At 63.9% G+C, this 18,989-nt stretch overlaps 2 protein-coding genes across 2 annotated transcripts; one reads left to right on the top strand and one right to left on the bottom strand.

Moving 5' to 3' along the window:
* Window positions 1-6,291: 6,291 nt before the first annotated feature.
* On the top strand, window positions 6,292-9,420 carry LOC127017443 (pepsin A-like). The gene is made up of 9 exons (XM_050898515.1): window positions 6,292-6,347; window positions 6,656-6,803; window positions 7,509-7,626; window positions 7,863-7,981; window positions 8,088-8,287; window positions 8,534-8,650; window positions 8,767-8,905; window positions 9,084-9,176; window positions 9,271-9,420. The coding sequence occupies exons 1-9, from the start codon at window positions 6,292-6,294 to the stop codon at window positions 9,418-9,420; spliced, it is 1,140 nt and encodes a 379-aa protein (XP_050754472.1).
* Window positions 9,421-11,153: 1,733 nt separating this feature from the next.
* VWCE (von Willebrand factor C and EGF domains) lies at window positions 11,154-17,024 on the bottom strand. Its single transcript, XM_050896982.1, has 20 exons — window positions 16,915-17,024; window positions 16,238-16,332; window positions 16,069-16,158; window positions 15,698-15,826; window positions 15,496-15,612; window positions 15,298-15,414; window positions 14,955-15,083; window positions 14,529-14,854; window positions 14,357-14,450; window positions 14,191-14,273; window positions 13,914-14,001; window positions 13,658-13,743; window positions 13,373-13,490; window positions 12,907-12,992; window positions 12,617-12,713; window positions 12,357-12,439; window positions 12,087-12,177; window positions 11,905-11,987; window positions 11,726-11,816; window positions 11,154-11,545 (listed from the first exon to the last, which is right to left on the bottom strand). Exons 1-20 carry the CDS (start codon window positions 17,022-17,024, stop codon window positions 11,154-11,156), a joined length of 2,505 nt encoding a protein of 834 aa, XP_050752939.1.
* Between the last annotated feature and the right edge of the window lie 1,965 nt (window positions 17,025-18,989).

The raw sequence follows: 18,989 nt of genomic DNA, 5'->3' as shown, positions 1-18,989 counted from the left end.
TGAGCCCTGTGACAGTTAAATGCATCCTACGTGGTATTGCCTAGTCTTGTACAGCTCCCATTGAGACACTCGGGCACCTGGCCATCAGGATTGATCGTATTAATTTGCAACAGTCTCCCAGCCTTGCGGCCGTGGCATTCCTGACAGGGATCCACACACAAGGATTGATTTATTTGCCCCTCGGGGCCCATCTTAGAGCCGAGGCAGCTTTTGGAGGTACCCATCTCCTGTTGTTCATGACCTAGATTGCTCAGGGTCTCACAGGAGTTACCTCCAGCGCGTCTTGGGACCGTCTCTTCGTACACGAATTGCTGCCAAGCGCTGGAAGCAGCAAAACAGAAAACGTTCCTGTCACCGGTCCCGCACCGCCTCAGCCGCGGCCCCTTCTCTGCCGGGGGGGGGGAGGTCAAGGTCAGCACCCAACTAACTCTTCACGGTCAACCACCAGCTGTCCTCGGCCCCCCGAGCCACCCACCACCCCATCTGGTGCTGCCGGGTGCTTTATTTTAGTGCTCCTTACGAGTCGTTTAATGCTTCTGCGTAGCCCGAGCTCCCCGTGAGCCCAGGTAGAGCCTCTGCAGGCGGGGAGTCAAATCCAGCCTTACTTGGACGTCGAAACAACAGACGTTCATAGCTGACATTTTTCTGGACGCGAGCAGAACTCTTTGGGGATTTTATTGACCAGGAATCCTAACCCAGCCACAGCTGCATCAGGAACAGGCAAACCAGAACGAAAAGCCTCCGGATCCGTCCCTCCAGCTGGTGTTCGTCTGCTTTTGGAGAACGCGGCGGGGATCTCCGCATCGTTTGGTGCCCTCTGCTGCCAAGCACAGCTACAACAGAGCGGCCACCCTCTGCCACCCAGCTCGGGCACCCAACTTGGGCACCCAGCCCTGCGCCCAGCACGCCCCAGCGCCCAGCCTGTGCCCCACCGTGCGTCGCAGGCACTGCCTGCTCCCTGCCCTCCCCTCAGCCGCCTTCTCAGCCACGGCGGGGATGCAGCAGAGTTGTGTTTCGAGCTCTTCGCAGCTTAGTTTTGAGTTTCCTCGGGGTTCCTTGCTCCCTTTGGGGGCAAAGGGCAGATTCTTCCAGAATCCGGCGTGTCTCGTTCCCTCCATTTCTTTACCAAGGTTGGAAACATCCAGGTCAGGAGCCAGACCGTTGGCCTGAGCCTGGCTCCTTTTTGTGTTGCACCTCCTTCGCATGGCATCCCGAGCTTGGCCGTCCCCAGCATCGCTGCCTCCGGAACCATCCCCATCTTTGACGACACGATGAACCCAGCGGGCTGTTTGTGCTGCTGATTTTCCCCCCCCCTCCCATCCCAGGGCCTGAGGCTGGAAGGATGTTAAGTGATAGATGGGTCACGCCGCATCTACCTCCAAACCTCCAAGGGTCTGAGATTCCCCGGAGAGCTCCGAAGGGAAGGAGGATGCCAAGTCCGTGTTGAGAGCTGTGCGGTGCCCAGGGCAGGGGGCTGGCTGACCTGCTGTTAAACCTTCCCTCTAGTCATCAGATGCGATTCAAGGTTTCTCATCTGAGAAAGTGTCTCCGTAGCCTTAACCGAAAGTCATTTCGCGCCCTGAAAGTGATTATTTTCCATCCTCCCCCATTTCTTTTGTTCTTGACTTTTGTGGTGCTAAATATTTGTTCTGAGGTTTTTCTGGTGCTGAATTCCACAACTTCTTCGTTCTGTGTATAACGATACATCCCAAAATCAATACCTGTCTGAATACACAGGTTTTCCTTGGCTCCTGGTGATGGGATCTATTGACAGAAGAACGAGCTTATCCCAAAACCTCCCATAATTTGACAAATTATTTCTTTCCATTGAAAAAAAAATGAAATCCTGATCCTCAGTGTTTACAGCTTTGCACGTGGAACTCTGTTTCAGCGACAATTGCGTGCAGTAAGGGGTCTGCAGTATAAGATTGGAAAATAGCTTTGAGTCTCCATTACATGATACAATCCTGGAATTTGGGATACAGTTTGGGTGTTCAGAAGAGGCCAGCTCACCTCGAGGCCCATCTGTCAGCCCAGAAACACAGGACATACCTTTGTATCCAAACGGAGCCGGCTTTCAGCTGCTGCAGCTTCTCTAGTCCGTTTGCTGCTGTGGGTAAGGCGGCGTTAGTTACTGGCAAACCCGTCAGTGCCAGGGCAACCGAGTTACAGAATAAAACCAGTTATATTTCCCTAACATTACAAAACAAGTTACATTTCACTAAAACACTGGTCCTGGGCATGAGGCTTTTCCAGTTTGTTTTTTAAATACAAGGAGAGCATTCAACCCAAACATCCTCTTTGCCCGGAAAGAGGACTGTCGTGAGAGCACAGGTTAGTCCCTGCCTTCTGTGCCCAGAGGCGTTTATGTTCTGTCTGAACGTGCTGACTGTTTGGCAAAAAAAAAAAAAAAAAGAATTAAATTGATAAACAGCTCTTGAAAATCTTGTCTTTTTCCTTTCCTCTAATGTTCTGGCCAAAAAAAAAAAAAAAAAAAAGGCAAAACTTAGCAGCCCCAAAAGCAAGGGAGACCAGGTTGAAGCGAGGTGTGACAGCGAGTCCAGACTTCAGTGCCCGAAGCCCAGCTCGCTAACTTGCTCTGAAGGAAGAATTTAGCACTGGAAATGTTCCTGCCCTTCAGCTTGCCATTTCTCAGAGACGTTTCTCTGCTCGTTACCAAAATCAACGCAGGATGAGCATCAGGACAATGCAGAAGGACACCTTGGAGGCAGGTGTCCTGCTCACCCCACCCTGAGCAGACATGTTCTGCTGAACGAACGTCCCAGCTAACACCTTTCCCGCAAATAGAGGAAAGTCCATCCCGGCATCACCGGGACCTCCATCCCTGCCCGAGGAGAGGGGGCACGTACCGCCCTGCTCCCCCACCGCCTCGCTCCTCGCCCGCACCCACCGGTTACCTCCCGTTCCCCGCTGTGGGGCTGAACCAAGGATCATTTCCACCTTCCAGCAGGACCTTCCTCTCCATCACAGGCTCTCTGATGCAGGAGCCGCACCAACACGCGTCCACGGCTACCAACTCTGCAGAACTCCGGCCACCACCTCCCGCAGCCCACACCGGCTCCCGTGGACCTCCTCCGGCGTTACCTGCCCCGGCACGGAGCACGTGCCAAGCCCGGCAGCTCCTGAGCAGCCTCCCTGGGTGAAGCCCCGTGTCTCGGTCCTTGGAGGGCAAATGGGTGGGAAGGTGTGAGTTTTGACAGCTCTCCAAACTGCCCCCCAAAAAGCACTGCCATTGAGGGGCTCTGCAGGGGTACAGCCTCTGCCTTCCACCAGCACCGAGGTACAAGGAAGCTTGCAAAAGGCTCCCAGCACAGGGCAAGCGAGCAAGAATCAGGCAAACCAACAAACCCCAGCTCTGAATCTCCCTTATATACCAACGGGATTTGCAGCAGCTCTTCAAAGCCCGGGCAAATCACCCTGAGCTGCCATGCCAGCCGTCCCCGTGGAGCAGTGAAACCCCCCCCCCCCGTGTGCTGTGGAGGAAGAGACTTTATCCGTCAGGAATAGCTTCTTCCCTGCGTACAGACACCCGGTGCGTTGCGGGGAAAGAAATGCGATCGAACAGCCCGTCGGAGCAGTCCCAAGGCAGCTGGCTACGGCAGCTTCCCCGCCGAGGGACACGGCCTCGAGCGCTCTGCTCCGATAACCTTCTACAAATAAATGTTTTCCACGTGTAGCGCAGCAAGGACGTGTTTGCAGCGAACCAGCCCCTTTGCTAGGGCTGCTCCTTATCGGAGCTCGTATTCATCCGAACGCGCTGCCGCCTTGCACAGGGCCGGGGGAGCGAGGGAGCGAAGCGTGAAGTAGATGCTGTTGTCTAATCTCTGATTTTCTTTGTAGTTTACAGTTTACCTGCAGGCACAGACTGGCTCACGAGGCCAGTGGGGAACACGATGCCAAGGCTCCGTGCAGGGTTTTCAGGCTGTGGCCTCCTGCCAGGTCCAGACTTGCCATTTTGAGGGTCAGCCAAGACCTTCTCCTTTCCAGACCCCCACCCCCAAACTGAGCGCATCACATCTTCCTTTTTGCTCGGGGAGAATTACATGTTTCATCCCTTTTCTCCCAACATCACCCATTGGATCCTACCAGGTTCCTATTCATTTCATTCCCCCGGTGCAATTTAGCGTCTATCCTCAATTCTTTTATTATTCAGAACTGGGATGAAACTGGTGCCGAGGGAGGAAAGCCAGCTCCAGCCCGTATGGTGCCTCTGGGCAGGCTGGTCCCCAGCTCGTCGGCGCAGGGTCTGGCTTTGTTTTCCTCCAGGACAAGGTGACCGTGCCAGCAGCCACATCTCACGCACGTGGTGTTGTGACGGAGGCCGGGACGCCTGGTCCAGCACCGGGCACCTCTGACGCAGCCCGGCGTGGGTGACCTTGGCATCGTTCAACCAGCGGCATCCTGAGCTAGTCTTTCCCTCAGCCGGTCCCAGTTTCACCCCCTGAGCTGGTCCCAGTTCTGCGGACAGCCCTGGGACAGATGGAGGTGAATGAAGCACCAGCATGGACCTGTTGGAGTGGGTCTAGAGGAGGGCCACGAAGATGATCAGGGGGCTGGAGCACCTCATGAGGAAAGGCTGAGAGAGTTGGGGTTGTTCAGCTTGGGGAAGAGAAGGCTCTGGGGAGACCTTATAGCGGCCTTCCAGTACTTAAAGGGGGGCTACAGGAAAGATGGGGAGGGGCTCTGTATCATAAAATCATAGAATCATAGAATCATTTATCAGGGGGTGTAGTGATAGGACGAGGGGTAACGGTTTTAAACCGAAAGAGGGTAGATTTAGATTGGATATTAGGCAGAAATTCTTTTAATATGGGGGTGGTGAGGCACTTGGAACAGGTTGCCCAAAGAAGTTGTGGATGCCCCCTCCCTGGAAGCGTTCAAGGCCGGGTTGGATGGGGCTTGGAGCAACCTGGTCTAGTGGAAGGTGTCCCTGCCCACGGCAGGGGGGTTGGAAGTAAATGATCTTTAGAGGTCACTTCCAACCCAAACCATTCTAGGATTCTAAGCCGGACCCCAGCAGCGCAGCTCCTCCACCACGCTCTGCCCGGGCTGACCCCAACCCGGAGGCAGGGGCTGCAGGCAGGGGGGCTGCAGGCAGCAGCTCGGCTCAGCCGCGGCGGAGGACGTGGGCTTCCACCCTCGCAGCCCAGAGCCCCGGGGCAGGCGGACAGAGACGCCCTGTGTTGAGCTAACAGGAGCCGGCATCTGTAACGGATGAAGCCGGTGAGGAATGACCGGGTTTGCCCGTTGGATGTAGGTGTAAGATTAAGCAAATTTACCCCGGTGTTGCTACCAAGCCCCTGGCGCTGGCGTTTGGTGGAGCCCCTTCTGCAAACCCCTGTGGCTGCTGCAGGGTTACGGCCAAGCACAACCCCAGGCGGAAGACGAAGCCGGGGCTCGGCTGCCACCCATGGGTGGGCACCCCGAGGCAGCCCGGGGTGCTCAGGGCAGTGACGAGGGGCCACCAGCTGTCCCCAGCCCCCCCTCAAGGGACGTGCACCCTTGGGCAGCAGCTGCAGGAGGGGCACGAGGTTGCAATCCCCAGGATCAAACCCTCCGGCAAGGGGCTGGGGGGGGACCGGGGGACCCCAAAGGACCGGTGCTCCCGTGCCAGCCCCACATCTCCATGCCGGCTCCACCCTGACAAACCCCTGCAGACAGAAACTCCGCTCTTTGCGGTGGGGTAAGGATGGTCCTGAGGAGCCCCAGGACCCTTCGTACCGCAGCTCCCTCGGGGCTGGGGAAAATATCATCCCCTGCGGTGGCCGTGGCTACCCCGGCCAGCTAGAGCCAACTGGAAAATAAGCGCTTTTCTCTAATGGCGCGTGATTTACGCTGCGGTTCCTCGGCCGCAGCGGCGTTGTCGGCTTGTGTAATGCATGGGTGGTCAGACGGGGTGGGAAGGAAATGCCCAGAAATGGCTGCAGCCATCCCCACGTCCCCCTCACCACCCCTCTCTGTCCCCCAGTGCCTCCCCCTCGGGACGCAGAGTAACTGGAGGGTGCTTCTCTCCCAACCCCAGCCTGCTGCAAGCATCCCTGCGCTCCGGCCGCGGCGTTTGACCCCAGTGAAGATGGAGAGTCCTCAGCTTGACATTCCCCCTACCCTGTCTCCCTTAAGGACATTGTGATAACCCCCTCCGGAGCTGTTTGCTTTTTTTATCGGGGACGTTGGCCAAACAAGCGTGGCTGGGATATAAGGAGCCGGGCTGGGGCCGGTGGCATGCTCGGTGTCTCTCTTCGCCTCGGTCGCTGGCTGTTAGCAGGCACCATGAAGCTGCTCCTGCTCCTCAGTTTGGTGGCCCTGGCCCAGTGCCTTGTCTCCAGGTGAGCACCGGGGTTTCGGGGTGCCCACGTAGCCACCGCGGTCCCGAGGAACCCTAGCACCCACCCTGGGGGAGGCAAGCCGGGGCGACTGCCCGGCTCCCAGCGCGCAGCAGAGATGGGGGGCACAACCTGCAGCCATTGCCATGGCCGAGGCTCCCCGCAGCCGAGGACGGCCCCTGGGTCCCACACGAGGGGCTGTGGGATGGGGCACAGGGCGAGCGCACGGCGGGGGTACCCGCAGCCCCCCCGAGATATATCCCTGCCTGGCTCCTGGTGACGGATCGGCTCTGTTCTCCCCTGCACCCCAGGATCCCTCTGAGGCGGGGGAAGTCCCTGCGGCAGTCCCTGCAGGAACACGGCTTGCTGCAGCGCTACCTGAAGCAGCACCCCGACAACGTGGCTGCCAAATACTTCCCCACCCGCTTCTCTGTCGAGCCCCTCCAGAACTACCTGGACGTGAGCATGGCGGGGCAGAGGGGCTGGCACCGGCGGGGCAGCCCACGGGGCCGCTGGCCCCTTACCCATCCCCCTAACCCATTACCTGACCTGCTAGCCCCTTACCCATCCTGCTAGCCTCTTACCTGACTTGCTAGCCCCTGACCCATCCCACTAACCCCTTACCCATCCCGCTAGCCCCTTACCCGTCCTGCTAGCCCTTTACCCGTCCTGCTAACCCCTTACCTGACTCGCTAGCCCCTTACCCATCCCACTAGTTCCTTAGCCATCCCTCTAACCCTTTACCTGTCCTGCTAGCCCCTTACCTGACCCGCTAGCCCCCTGACCCATCCCTCTAACCCCTTACCTGTCCTGCTAGCCCCTTACCTGTCCTGCTAGCCCCTTACCTGACCCGCTAGCCCCCTGACCCATCCCTCTAACCCCTTACCTGTCCTGCTAGCCCCTTACCTGTCCTGCTAGCCCCTTACCCATCCTGCTAGTTCCTTACCTGTCCCTCTAACCCTTCACCAATTCCCCATACCCATTCCCCATCCCACTAGCCCCTTACCCATCCTTCTAACCCCTTACCCATTCCCCTAACCCGTTAACTCATCCCACTAGCCCCTTACCCATCCCACTAGCCCCTTACCCATCCCTTGAACTCCTTACCCAATCCCTTAACCCCTCACCCACCCCGCTAGCCCCTTACCCATCCCTCTTTGACAGAACGAGTACTTCGGCACCATCTCCATCGGTACCCCAGCCCAGAAGTTCACCGTTATCTTTGACACCGGCTCCTCCAACCTGTGGGTGCCCTCGGTGTACTGCTCCAGCCTGGCCTGCAGTAGGTGTCCGGCAGCCCCGCGGTCACCGGGCGAGGGGTGAAGGCAGGGGAAGCCCCGGGCTTGGCCAGCCCCCTGCCCTGCCCGGCTCTGGGAGCCCCTGGCAGGGCTGGGAGCCGAGGACGGCTCTGCCCTGTCTCTCCCAAGGGATGTCGGGCGATGGAGGAGGCACTGGAAGAGGCATCCTCGGTCCCCGAGGGCAGGACAGACTGTGACCGTCTCCCTCTCATACCCGCAGGCAATCACAAGCGTTTCAACCCAGCGCGCTCCTCCACCTTCGTCAGCACCAACGAGAGCGTCAGCATCGCCTACGGCACTGGCAGCATGACCGGCATCCTGGGCTACGACACCGTCACCGTAAGGCGGGGTGCACCAGTCCCCCCCATCCCACGGGAGCGGGGACACCGGGGCACTGCCCATCCAAACTAAGCCCCTCTCCCCATCTCCCCATCTCCCCAACCAGGTCGCAGACATCAAGGTCCTCAACCAGATCTTTGGGCTGGCTGAGACCGAGCCCGGCGATTTCTTCTACTACAGCCCCTTCGATGGCATCCTGGGGCTGGCTTTCCCGAGCATCGCCTCCTCCGGAGCCACCCCCGTCTTTGACAACATGATGACGGAAGGCCTCGTGGCCAAGGACCTCTTCTCCGTTTACCTGAGCAAGTAAGCCCTGGCTGGAGCCGCCCAGCCCTTGCCGAGGATTTTCTCCCATTTCCCTCCCGCCGGGGCTGGCTCCGGCACCGTACCCCGGTGCCGTGACACCCCGTGGCTCCTGGAGGACGTGGCTCACCGCTGCTGGCATCGGCACCGGCGGAGGAGGATGGCAGCAAAGGCCCCCTCAGCGATGGCACTGCCAGCAGAGTGGTGGTGGCGGGGTGGGACCCCCACCTGATGGCTCCCCCCTTGCAGGGACGGGCAGAGCGGCAGCTTTGTCCTCTTCGGCGCCATCGACAATTCCTACACCACCAAAGGCATCTCCTGGATCCCCCTCTCTGCTGAAACCTACTGGCAGATCAGCATGGACAGGTAGTCCCGGCACAGCCCCTAAGCTCGGTGGCTCCCCTTGCCTCCCAGCCGGTGTTTTGGGGGGTGCAGCCCCTCGTCCTACGCCCGGGAGGCTCACCCCGTGTCCCTCTCCCCAGTGTCTCCATTGGTGGGGATTCCGTCGCCTGCTCCTTCGGCTGCCAGGCCATCGTGGACACGGGCACCTCGCTGCTGGCCGTGCCCAACAGAGCCCTCAGCTCCATCCTGAGCGCCCTCGGCGCCAACTCCAACGGCGAGGTGAGGTCCCAGGGGAGCGCGCAGGGCTTTGGGGACCTTTGGGGCTCTGCAGGGTGCCCAGCTGGACCCTGGGGGCTGCTCCATGGTGCACTGGTCCCCATTGCTCGCCTCCCTGGGGCATGTGGTCCCTCCTGGGGTGGTCGCTGACCCCCCCACCTGCCACTGTGTCCCCCTGTAGATCAACTGCCAAGCTGTCGACACGCTGCCCAGCGTCGTCTTCCACATCAACGGCAAAGCCTTCCCCGTGCCGCCCAGCGCCTACGTGATAGAGGTGAGCATCCCGCCGGGGAGGGGACCAGGGCGGGGGTCTGAGGGACGGGGGTCCGGCAGCTGGTAACCATCATCCACCATGACCTCGACTACAGAGCGACGGGTACTGCATCCTCGGCTTCCAAGGCATGAACGTCCCCACCGAGTCGGGCGAGCTCTGGATCCTGGGGGACGTCTTCATCCGCGAGTACTACGTGATCTTCGACAGGGCCAACAACAAGGTGGGGCTGTCCCGCCTGCCCTGAGCGCTTCCTCCGTGCTGGAGACAGGGACAGGCAACGCGCCTCGCTACCCTGGCATCCCCAGCTTGGTGGCTGGCAGGGCTGTCCCTTGCCCAGCGCTCCCGTCCCCCTCCTGCCACGGCCACTGCGCACAATAAAGCTGTGAAGAAGCTCCCTTGTGCCACGTCTCTTTGGGAAGGGCTGACTCGGGCACCCCGGTGCTGCCACCACGTCCCTGGGCATGGACACCGGTCGCTGGGTGGGTGGGTGGGTGGTGGGCAGATGGGGTGCCACCCTCTGCCCGCACCCTGATGATGCCCTCAGCCCCGCGGCCGTGCAAACACCCCCGGCGCCTGTGCAGACCTGGGGCTGGAGGTGCCCGTGGCCACTAAAAGCCCCAGGCTGCCCGAGGACAGAGCCATGCCGCCAACCGGGCACCCGGGCAGGCTTTATCGGGGTGACCAATGCTCCTCATCCGGGGCTGGGGTATGCCTCCACACAGCCCCGTGTAAAGGCGGGTGCCCGTGGGCCACTGCTTTCCGTCCCCACGGGGCATGCCATGAGGTGGCTGTGGCTGCCGGGGCTGGCGGTGGCCAGGCGGGATGGGGAAGGTGTGAGGGACCGCAAGGGACCAGGATGGGAGCACGGCTGCGGCTCTGCCCCTGCCAGCATCCGATGCCCGCTTTCAGGGCTGAGGGATGGCGCCTGCCGTGGCACTGGGTCCCATCCTGCTCCTGGGGGTGCTTTGTGCCGCTAATCACCATCTCTCCTTGCTGGATGCCATCTGGATGAACCCCCGTGACATTCCCGGGAGCCACAGACCTGTCTTTTCACCATTACGCTTTTGCAGGGGCAGCAGCAGCCTCAGCACCTTGCAAACGTTTCCCAGGACTGGGCACTGTTGCTCAGGTCGAGCCCCTGAAAAGTCTTGACCAGGAGCAGCCAAAATCTGGTGCCAGCCCCCCGAAACCCCTCTCCCCCTGCTCAGCTCTGCTCCCTCAGGGTCAGCCTGCAGAAGCCCCGGCCAGCCTCAACAAAGTCCCCAGCCACGCTCCTGTCGCTGGGGCAAGGCACGTCCCTCCCGTCCCCAAACCCCGCTCAGGGGGGCCGAGCACTTCTGGCACTGCCCTCGTCATCCTGGGGGGGTCATTCACCCCAAAGTCCCCCCCTCCCGCCTCCCCTGCCAAGGGAAAGCCCCATGGCTGGGTTCAGCGTGCCGGCGGGTGCAAGCAGGAGTAGGGGACGGGGCATAAATACCAGGGTGACTTTATTGGTGGCAGGGAGGGCAGCTCGCCCCCTCCCCACCCCAGGGGTGCATGATGCCGTGGTTGGGGGGCTGGCTCAGGGCACCCCAGCCCGGCCAGGAGCATCTCCCAGCCCCGCATCCTGCACCCCGAGAGCCGGGGAAACGCGAGGTGGGGCTGGGCCTGCCCCATAGTCCTGCCTCAGTGGGGCGGTGAGGGGCTGGGGGACCCCGGCACCCTGGGGGGGCAGATAGGGACTGCGCAGCCTCTGCCCGAGAGAGAGGCAGTACCCGTGCACCCGTGGGAGTGGGGATGCATCCGTGGGAGCGGGGATGCTGTTGCCCACCCTGTCTGCTTGGCACCCCCTCCCCAGCCACCCACCACCCCGGGGGCCTGGTGGGCCAGGCCTGCTGGTCCTGCAGATCCCCTCTTCCTCTCCTTCTTCATCCTCCTCCTCCTCCTCTTCATCCTCCTCCTGCTCACGCCGCGCCAGGCACGCATGGCACCTGGGCCTTAGGGAGCCACGTGCCCGCCGGGGCTCTCCCCGCTGGCCGGTGGCACGGCAGAGGGGTCCGCATCCCCGGGGGGTCCCTGAGCCTCGGGGCTCGAGCTGGGGCTACCTGTGGGAGCTGCGGTCTCAGAGGGGGTGTCGGGAGGCAGAGCGGCTGTCGATGGGTGCCCGGGGGGTCTCAGCGTGGTCGGAGGGAGCTCCCTAGCTCCCGCATTCCCCGGAGAGGGTCTGAGGGGGGCTGTGTTGGGGAGCAGGAGCTGGGCCAAGCGGTGGCGGAGGGGCTGGGTTGATGTGGGGGGGCTGGGGTGTGGGGTGCCAGTGGGCGAGTCCTCATGGGTTGGGGACAGGGACAGGGATGGGTCGCTGCGCTGCAGCGGGAGCCGGACATCTGTGGCTAACGGAGAGATGCTTTTGGTTAGCACCCGCCTCTTCCCCGGGACCCCCCAGCCTACGCGGGGGGCACCCAACCGCCCCAGGGTGCCGCAGCACAGCCGTGTCCCGTCAGGGCAGGGGGTCCCAAGCTAGATGCCAGGTCCCTGCCGCCGGCATCTCGGAGCCCGGGCATCGCCGTTACCTTGGCAGGGCGGGCAGCAGGCAGCGGGCAGCGCGGCGGGCTCTGCGCAGGAGCGAGGGCACAGCCTCTTCTCGCAGCTCACCTCCCCGAGCTGGCAGCGAGGGGTGAAGACGGGGGTGAACCATCCCCGCCATCCCATTCCCGGTCCCCTCTGCCACCGGTACGGGCACCCCGCTCACCTGGCAGGTACAGCGGGTGCAGGGCTGTCCCTCGGGGGTGAAGGTCTGGCCGTTCACCACCTTCCTACCCTGGTAGTTGCAGTCTGCGGGGAGCGAGGCAAGCGCTCAGCACGCGGTGGGGGGGGGGCTCACCGGACCAGGGACCCCCCTGCTTCCCCCCTGCCTCCGCTCCCGCCTCCTACCCTTACAGACGGGGCAGCACTCGCCCTCGGGGTGGAAAGGGTAGGTGCAGAAGATGGCACAGTCCACGGGCGAGCAGGCCACCGAGCCCAGCTGCGAGAGACGGGAGAGACGCGCGAGGGCTGGGCGTTAGCACCCGCCGGGTTGGGCTGGGGAAAGGGGGACAGCCCCGAAACGCCCGGGAGCTTTTTCCTGCAACGGAGGAAAAAACTGGGGCTCAGCCCACGGGGCAGGAGCCGAAAACATCTCGCGGTCCCCGGCGCAGCCCTCACCAGGCAGATACAGCTGAGACAGGGATCCAGGACGGAGGGGAACGTCTCGTTGTTGTAGAAGATCCTTCCCATGTAAGTACAGCCTGCGGGGAGGAGAGGGGTGCTCGTGGTCCTCAGGTGGCTCGGGGACCCCCGGGAGACCTCTCTGCTTAAAGCCCAGGCTTGCTGGGTCTGGTCCTGCCCGAGGCTGCAGGCAGGGAGTGCAGAGGGGATGCAGCGGAGCCAGCACCCCTCCAACGAGCACCCACCGCCCCCATCACCTGCCGAGCAGTCGGGGCAGCACTGCCCGGGGATGCGGATGGGGTAGGGACAGGTCTCCACGCAGTCTGTCCGCTTGCAGCTCACCGAGCCGTCTGCCTGCAAGGGAGAAGCACTTGACAGAGACCTCGGGCTGCCCAAAACCGCGGGGTTTAAAGCCCACAAAGCCTGGGGAGCTGCCGGGGACCACGACCACGAGCAGCCCGGCATCCCGAGGGAAGGAGGAGGACAGGAGCCGTGCGCCGGGGCAGGGGCAGGTAGGAGGAGTGAAGCAGAGCAGGTTCTCATTCACCTGGCAGATGCATAACTCACAGGGATCGCCCGGAGACCAGATCTGTCCGATGGGAAACTCCACCCCGTTGTCATCCACGAAGCAACCTGGGGGGGGGGACACAGGGGGACGCGGGCACCCCCAGCCCGTCACCCTCCCGATGCACGCTCAGGCGGGTGCACGCGCTGCTGGACACGTGTGCAGTTCCCATCCCATGCCCGCTCCCCACCTCCAACCCCCCGCCCCAATGCCCTGCCAGTCCCTGTGCACCCCCACATCCAGCTCCCCCACTTTCCCCTGCCCTCCCTGTCCCCAGGCATCCCCTACATCCCATCCTCCTTGTCCCCAGCTGGCCCATACATCCCACCCTCCCCGTACCCAGGTATTCCCAACCTCCCACCCTCCCCATCCCCAAGTGTCCCCCACATCCCGTCCCCCCCCCATCCCGCCCTGCCTGTCCCCAGGTGCCCCCCCAGCGCGGGCTCACCGGCGGGGGCCGGAGGGTCCCGGCAGGTAAAGCAGCACTGCCCGGGGCCCAGATGCCGCTGGTGCTGCGGGCAGTCCAACACGGGGCAAGGGGCGAAGGAGCACTCCACCTCACCGCCCTGGGGACACGGGGACACGTCACCCGCTGGCCCCGCAGCCGGACCCAGCCCCGAGCAAAGGCTGGATCCTTCCAGCAGGATGCTGCGGGGAAGCCCTGGAGCATCCTTGGGGATCCCCAGCCCCGGGGACGCCCCCCTCGCCAGCACCCACCCCTCCCGGGACCTACCCGGCAGACGCAGGTAGTGCAGTCATCCCCGTCCAGGCTGAACCGGGCACCGTGTGCGTACGTGCGGCCCCGAAAACTGCACTTTGCTGGCAAAGAGAGAGGCAGCGGGGCTGGGGCTGGGGTCGGGGAGCGAAGCATGGCTCCTACCGACCCCCCACCCACCCACCCCGAACCCCCATCGCCAGCAGAGCCCTGGGCTCCCCCCACCCCACACGCCCCAGGGACTGGGGGTACTGGGGGTGCTGGGGGAACCCACCTGGCTGGCAGGAGCAGCAGTCGGCTGGCGAGGAGCTGGGGCAGGAGCCTGGGGGGCACTCGGGGGAGATGCAGGAGACGTTACCAGCCTGCGGAGGAGAGCGTGGGGCTGTCACGGGGCAGCGGAGGGGTGACGCACCCCTTCCCCGCCATGGTGCCGGGACATCATCCGCCCCGGCGCATCCCGCTCCAACGGCTCGAAGGCCGAGCGGGGATGCAGCGGAGGGGGAGGGGGGATGCTCCCATCCCCATCCCACCCCGGGATGGCACAGGCTCACCAGGCAGACGCAGACGGTGCAGTTCCCATCGGATGGGGAGAAGACCTCGCCCTCGGCCCGGGCCACCCCCTCGTGCAGGCAGCCTGGAAGGCAGGTGGGTCAGGGTGGGGGGGACACACCACCCTGGGGCAATGGGGCTGGGGAGGTGGGGGGAACTGGGGCTCACCTATGCAGCTGGGGCAGCAGCCCCCGGCCGGGGCGGGCAGCGGGTGGGAGCAGGTCACGGGGCAACTGACGGCCTCGCAGAGCACTCGTCCCCCCTGCAAAGGCACCCACCGTCTCAGCCCAACGTCAGGCTGGTGCGGCGGGGAGAGGCGTGGGGAGGACGGGGCACTTACCTGACAGGCGCAGCTCCGGCACCCCGGCTCTGTCCAGCGAGCGCCGGGCTCCCGGGGGACCCCTCGGTACCAACAACGAGGGGCCGATGAGGCGGAGGTACCGGGAGCTCCCACGGCACGCAGGGATGGCTCGGTGGCCGGGGATGCCGAGGCGGGAGAGGAGAAAGGGAGTTGGGTACCAGGAGCTGCGGCAGGGAGATGGGGTGAGGGGGAACCCCTTGGGACCAGGAGGGGTCCCCCAGAGCCGGGAGGGAGCAGGACGAGGGTGGGCGGATGCTGCAGGGACTGCAGGATGGGCGATGGGGCCAGGATGGATTTGGGGTAGCCTAGGAAGGAAGGAAGGAACAGACGTCACTCGGGGCAGGCAGGGAGCCGGGGGCATCCCACTCCGCTCCCCTGCCCTGGCCCGGAGAAGGAGACGGATACCTTCGCAGGAGACCCTGTCGCCGCTGAGCCGGTACCCGGGGCGGCAGGAGCAGAGGTAGCTGCCCGGCGTGTTGTGGCAGGCGTGCTGGCAGGCTCGGCGCTCTCCCGGCCGCCGGCATTCGTTGACATCTAGGGGACAAGGGGACTTGTCAGTGCCCGGGCAGGAGGTGCTACACCCCGGGAAACAGCTCAGGAGGGAGCCCGGTGCACTGAGCTGTCCCCTCCAGCGTGGCCCACGCAAGGATGAGGACAAAGCGGCAGCACTGCGCCGACGGGCTCAATGGCCGCCTCCCTGGGCTTCGTGGCACGGAGAGGAAAGAGGGGGCCGACACGCGGTGCTCACCCACGCAGGAGTGCCGGTTCCCGTGGAGGTGGTAGCCGGGCCGGCAGGAGCAGCGGTAGCTACCGATGCTGTTCTTGCAGCGGTGCTGGCACGGCGTGGCCAGGCACTCATCCGTATCTGGGGGGCAGAGGCTTGGGGGTCAGCGGCCCCGGCTGGTCCCCGTTTGCCCCCAACTCAGCCCCCCGGTTCCCCATGCACCCTGGCAGCTGTGGCGGTCGGCGGAGAGCTGCATGCCGGGCCCACACTCGCAGACGAAGCCGCCCTCGGTGTTGACGCAGAGACCCTCGCAGGCAGCGCTCAGGCACTCGTCGATGTCTGGGGGCGAGAGGGGAGAGCTGGAGATTGGGGGGCCGCCGCCGTGGGACCCCAGTCCCGTTGGGACGTCCCCATCCTGGCTCACCGGTGCAGCGGATGCCGTTGGCCGTCTCCACCATGGAGAAGCCGAGGGGACAGACGCGGGCCACCTCCTGGCACCCGCCGTGGTTACAGGAGAGGTCGCAGCCGTACTCCCCGCACGTCCCCGGCGGCTCTGAAACACGGACAGGGGATCCACAGGGCACCGATACCATCCCAGCACCCACCCACCCTCCCACCCCTGCTCCCCAGATCCTCCAGGGACTGCACCCTGCCCCGGGAGCACCCCTACCCCTGCCAGGGATGGGGGACCGTGCCGGGAGATGCCGCAGGGAGCGGTGACAAGGAGCAACGTGCCCTGCCAGGTAAACCCAGGGGGGGTCCCAGCTTTCGGCGCGACCGGGAGCGGGTGGGTACCTGGGCAGGTGATGCCCTGCTCTCCATCCGGGCACGAGCAGAGGTTGGGGGCGATGCACAAGCCGCTGCCGCAGCCGAAGGAGCAGAGCGCTGCGGGGAGCGGGGACGGGCGGCCGTCAGGAGGGCAGGGACCCCCACCCGCCCCTGCACCCCCAGAGCCCGTACTCACGCAGGGTACACTGCCCGCTGCCCGGAGACAGCATCCACCCGGGGCAACATCCGCTGCCGAAGCCCGAGAAGCAGACGTGGGGCCCGACGCGGCGTCTGTGCGACCGACGGAAAGGCTGAGGCCACCCTGCCCTGACCCCCCAGGGCAGAGAGCAAAGGTCCCGGGGGAGCTTCTCCAGCCGGCGGAGAGCCCCCCGCCCTGGGAACGCGAGGACAGGGGGGACACACAGGACATAACATGCCCGTGGCCACCTTATCCCAGGCAGCAGAGCATGGCATGGATCCAGGGGGAGGCAGGCACGGGGCGAACCGGGATGCGGTGTGACCCCGAAACAAGGTGGGACAGAGGGAGAGGACCATGCCCCAGCTAACCCGAACACCCCAGCACGCAGTGACGGGGGAGAAACGTCCCCCAGCAGGACACGGGGAGCAGGATACGGATGCGGGGAGCAGGACCCCTGCGAGGATCACGCTCCCCTGGTCCCGGCCACCCCCGGGACAGAGGGAGGGACGCGTGGGGTGCCAGCCCTTCCGGCTGGGATGGGAGACACAGCCGGAACCCCGAAGGCAGCCGAGGGACGGATGGCTGGAGCTCGGCACAGGAACGGCACGGCACGCCGCCGTCCCCAGGTGTAGCTGGGAGAGGGAGAAGGAAAAGAGGAGGGGGAACCCGGCTACCTCTCCACGGCAAAGCTGGCCGGCTTCTTCCTCCCAGGGTACACCCTGCCTTGGCCGCCCGGGAGGAACAGGGACACACAGGCAGCTTGGAAGAGCAGCTCCACCAACATGACAGGCGGCTCCAGCCGGCGGCACGCTCCCAGCGCCTGCCTTCCTGCCTGCCTTCCTGCCTGCCTCGGCGGCACGGGCGCCTACCGCATGCTGGCCCTTGGCCCTGCTCCTCCTCCCGCCCGCCGGGCCGGGAACAATGCGGGGGGTGGAGGGAGGCGAGAGTGGGGAGCGCTGCGGGGGGAAAGCCGTCGGCACCCGGCTCTCCACCCACCCACCCACCCTAGCGTGGAGGGGAACGCGTTGGCCCTGGGGATGCTCGCCCCAAGGCTGGCTCGCTTGGCCGGGGCGAGGGGTTCCATCCCGGCCACGAGCGTGGTGGCTCTAGGACAAGGGGAAGGAAAGGGATGGGGTGGGGGGGTGTCCCCAACGCGGTGGGAAGCAGCAGCGAAAGCGTCCCCCCTTCTCTCCTTTCCCACATCTGGCAAAGCTCCGGCATGGCCTCTCCCCACCCCTCCTCCTCCTCCTCCTCCTCCTCCTGGCGGCACTGGGCCGCCTTCCCAGCCCTGCACAGGGACCCACCAAAGAGGAGCACGCAGCAGATAAAGGGGCCAAAGTGGAGCCGGGATGGTGGGGTGCACCCGGACAGGGAGAGGGGTGCGGCGGGATGCTGCGGGACACCCGCACAGCGGTGTCACCCCGCTCCGAGGCACGGGGTCACCCCCCCACCACCACCACCACCCAAAACACCCCCCCTGGCCCCTCAACCTTTCCCGAGCTGGGGTGGGGGCTGAAGCGAAGGTCGCAGGCAGGTAAATGATTTATACCAGGGAGCAAAGGGCTGGCGCTGCCGGCCCCTGCTTAGCGCAGAGACGGGGTCAATACCTGCGGCCTCGCCGGAGAGGGACCGACCCGCAGCCTCCAGCTCCCCATCTGGTGCGGATTCCCCCCAAAACTACACCTCTGCCCAAGGATTGGGGTCACCCAGCACAGCCCAGGCAGGACACAGCATCGCCCCCAGCACCATCACCCCCTCTACACTTAATTAGAGTTACAGGGCGCTGGGGTGGGGGGCAGAAGCCGGCTTTAGGGGTGCAGGACCCCCAGCGCAGCCACGGCTCGAGGGGAGCAAGGAAGCCCCTGTCTTTTGCGGGGGGAATGTGACCCCAGCCCCGGCCGCCAGCTCCCAGCCCGGGGAGGCGGCTGCACGAACACGGCTGGAGCGTGGCCAGCGGCACAGGATAAACACCCGGCCCTGCCCTGGCCAGCAGCGTTTCTAACCCGGCCGCAGGAGGCTGTTTGCACAAAAAAAAAAAAAAAGAAAAAGAAAAAAAAAAAAAAAGAAAAAAAAAAAAGGAGGGGGGGGGGAGGCTGCCAGCATCGCGTCGGCACCAGCATCCCCAGTTTTACTGGGGAAGGATAGTGCGTACGGGAGGTGCGCAGAGCCGGTTTCCACAGGCTGCTGTGCTCCCAGGGAACCCCCCCAATTTCGGGGAGAAGCCAAGGAAGCAAGCGGCTCCGGGGCAGGCAAACGCAAAACCCGAACACCCGAGCTAATGAAAACACCGTCTGCTCGCAGCCAGCACGAACGCGGAGTCCAGGCTCGTTGCGAAGGGTCACGGTCCGCTTCCCCCAGCCCTAAACAGCCTCTCTGGGCAGAGACATATCCAAATATAGCCTTCTCCCTGCGACCTCCTTGAAGGAACCAGGGCTTGCCCAACAGTTAAGAGATGTTAGCGGGAGCCCGAGGATGCTTTCAGCACGAGCTGGCTTTCAGGACGCTGTCCGCCTCTTGCCGCTGCAAAGGGAGCTGCCGCAGGGAGGGAAAGATTTGGGGGAAAACCTGCGCTGATGCAAACCTGCCCAGGATGGGATTGGGGGGGGCTCAGGGGATCTTAAACACGGTGGGTTACGGACTGGGCTCGCACGCCGGGCGAGATCCAGGCTGGCTCAGGTGGAGAGAGCGGACACAGAGCCACGGAGAAGTCCAGGATAACCGCTGATGCCGTAAGCACTGCGAGGAAGAG

Source organism: Gymnogyps californianus, chromosome 5 (assembly GCF_018139145.2).
Source record: "Gymnogyps californianus isolate 813 chromosome 5, ASM1813914v2, whole genome shotgun sequence".
In the NCBI taxonomy this organism is placed as follows: Eukaryota; Metazoa; Chordata; class Aves; order Accipitriformes; family Cathartidae; genus Gymnogyps; species Gymnogyps californianus.
The sequence above is the reverse complement of the archived record's forward strand: the minus strand, read 5'-3'. Positions and strand labels throughout refer to the sequence as shown.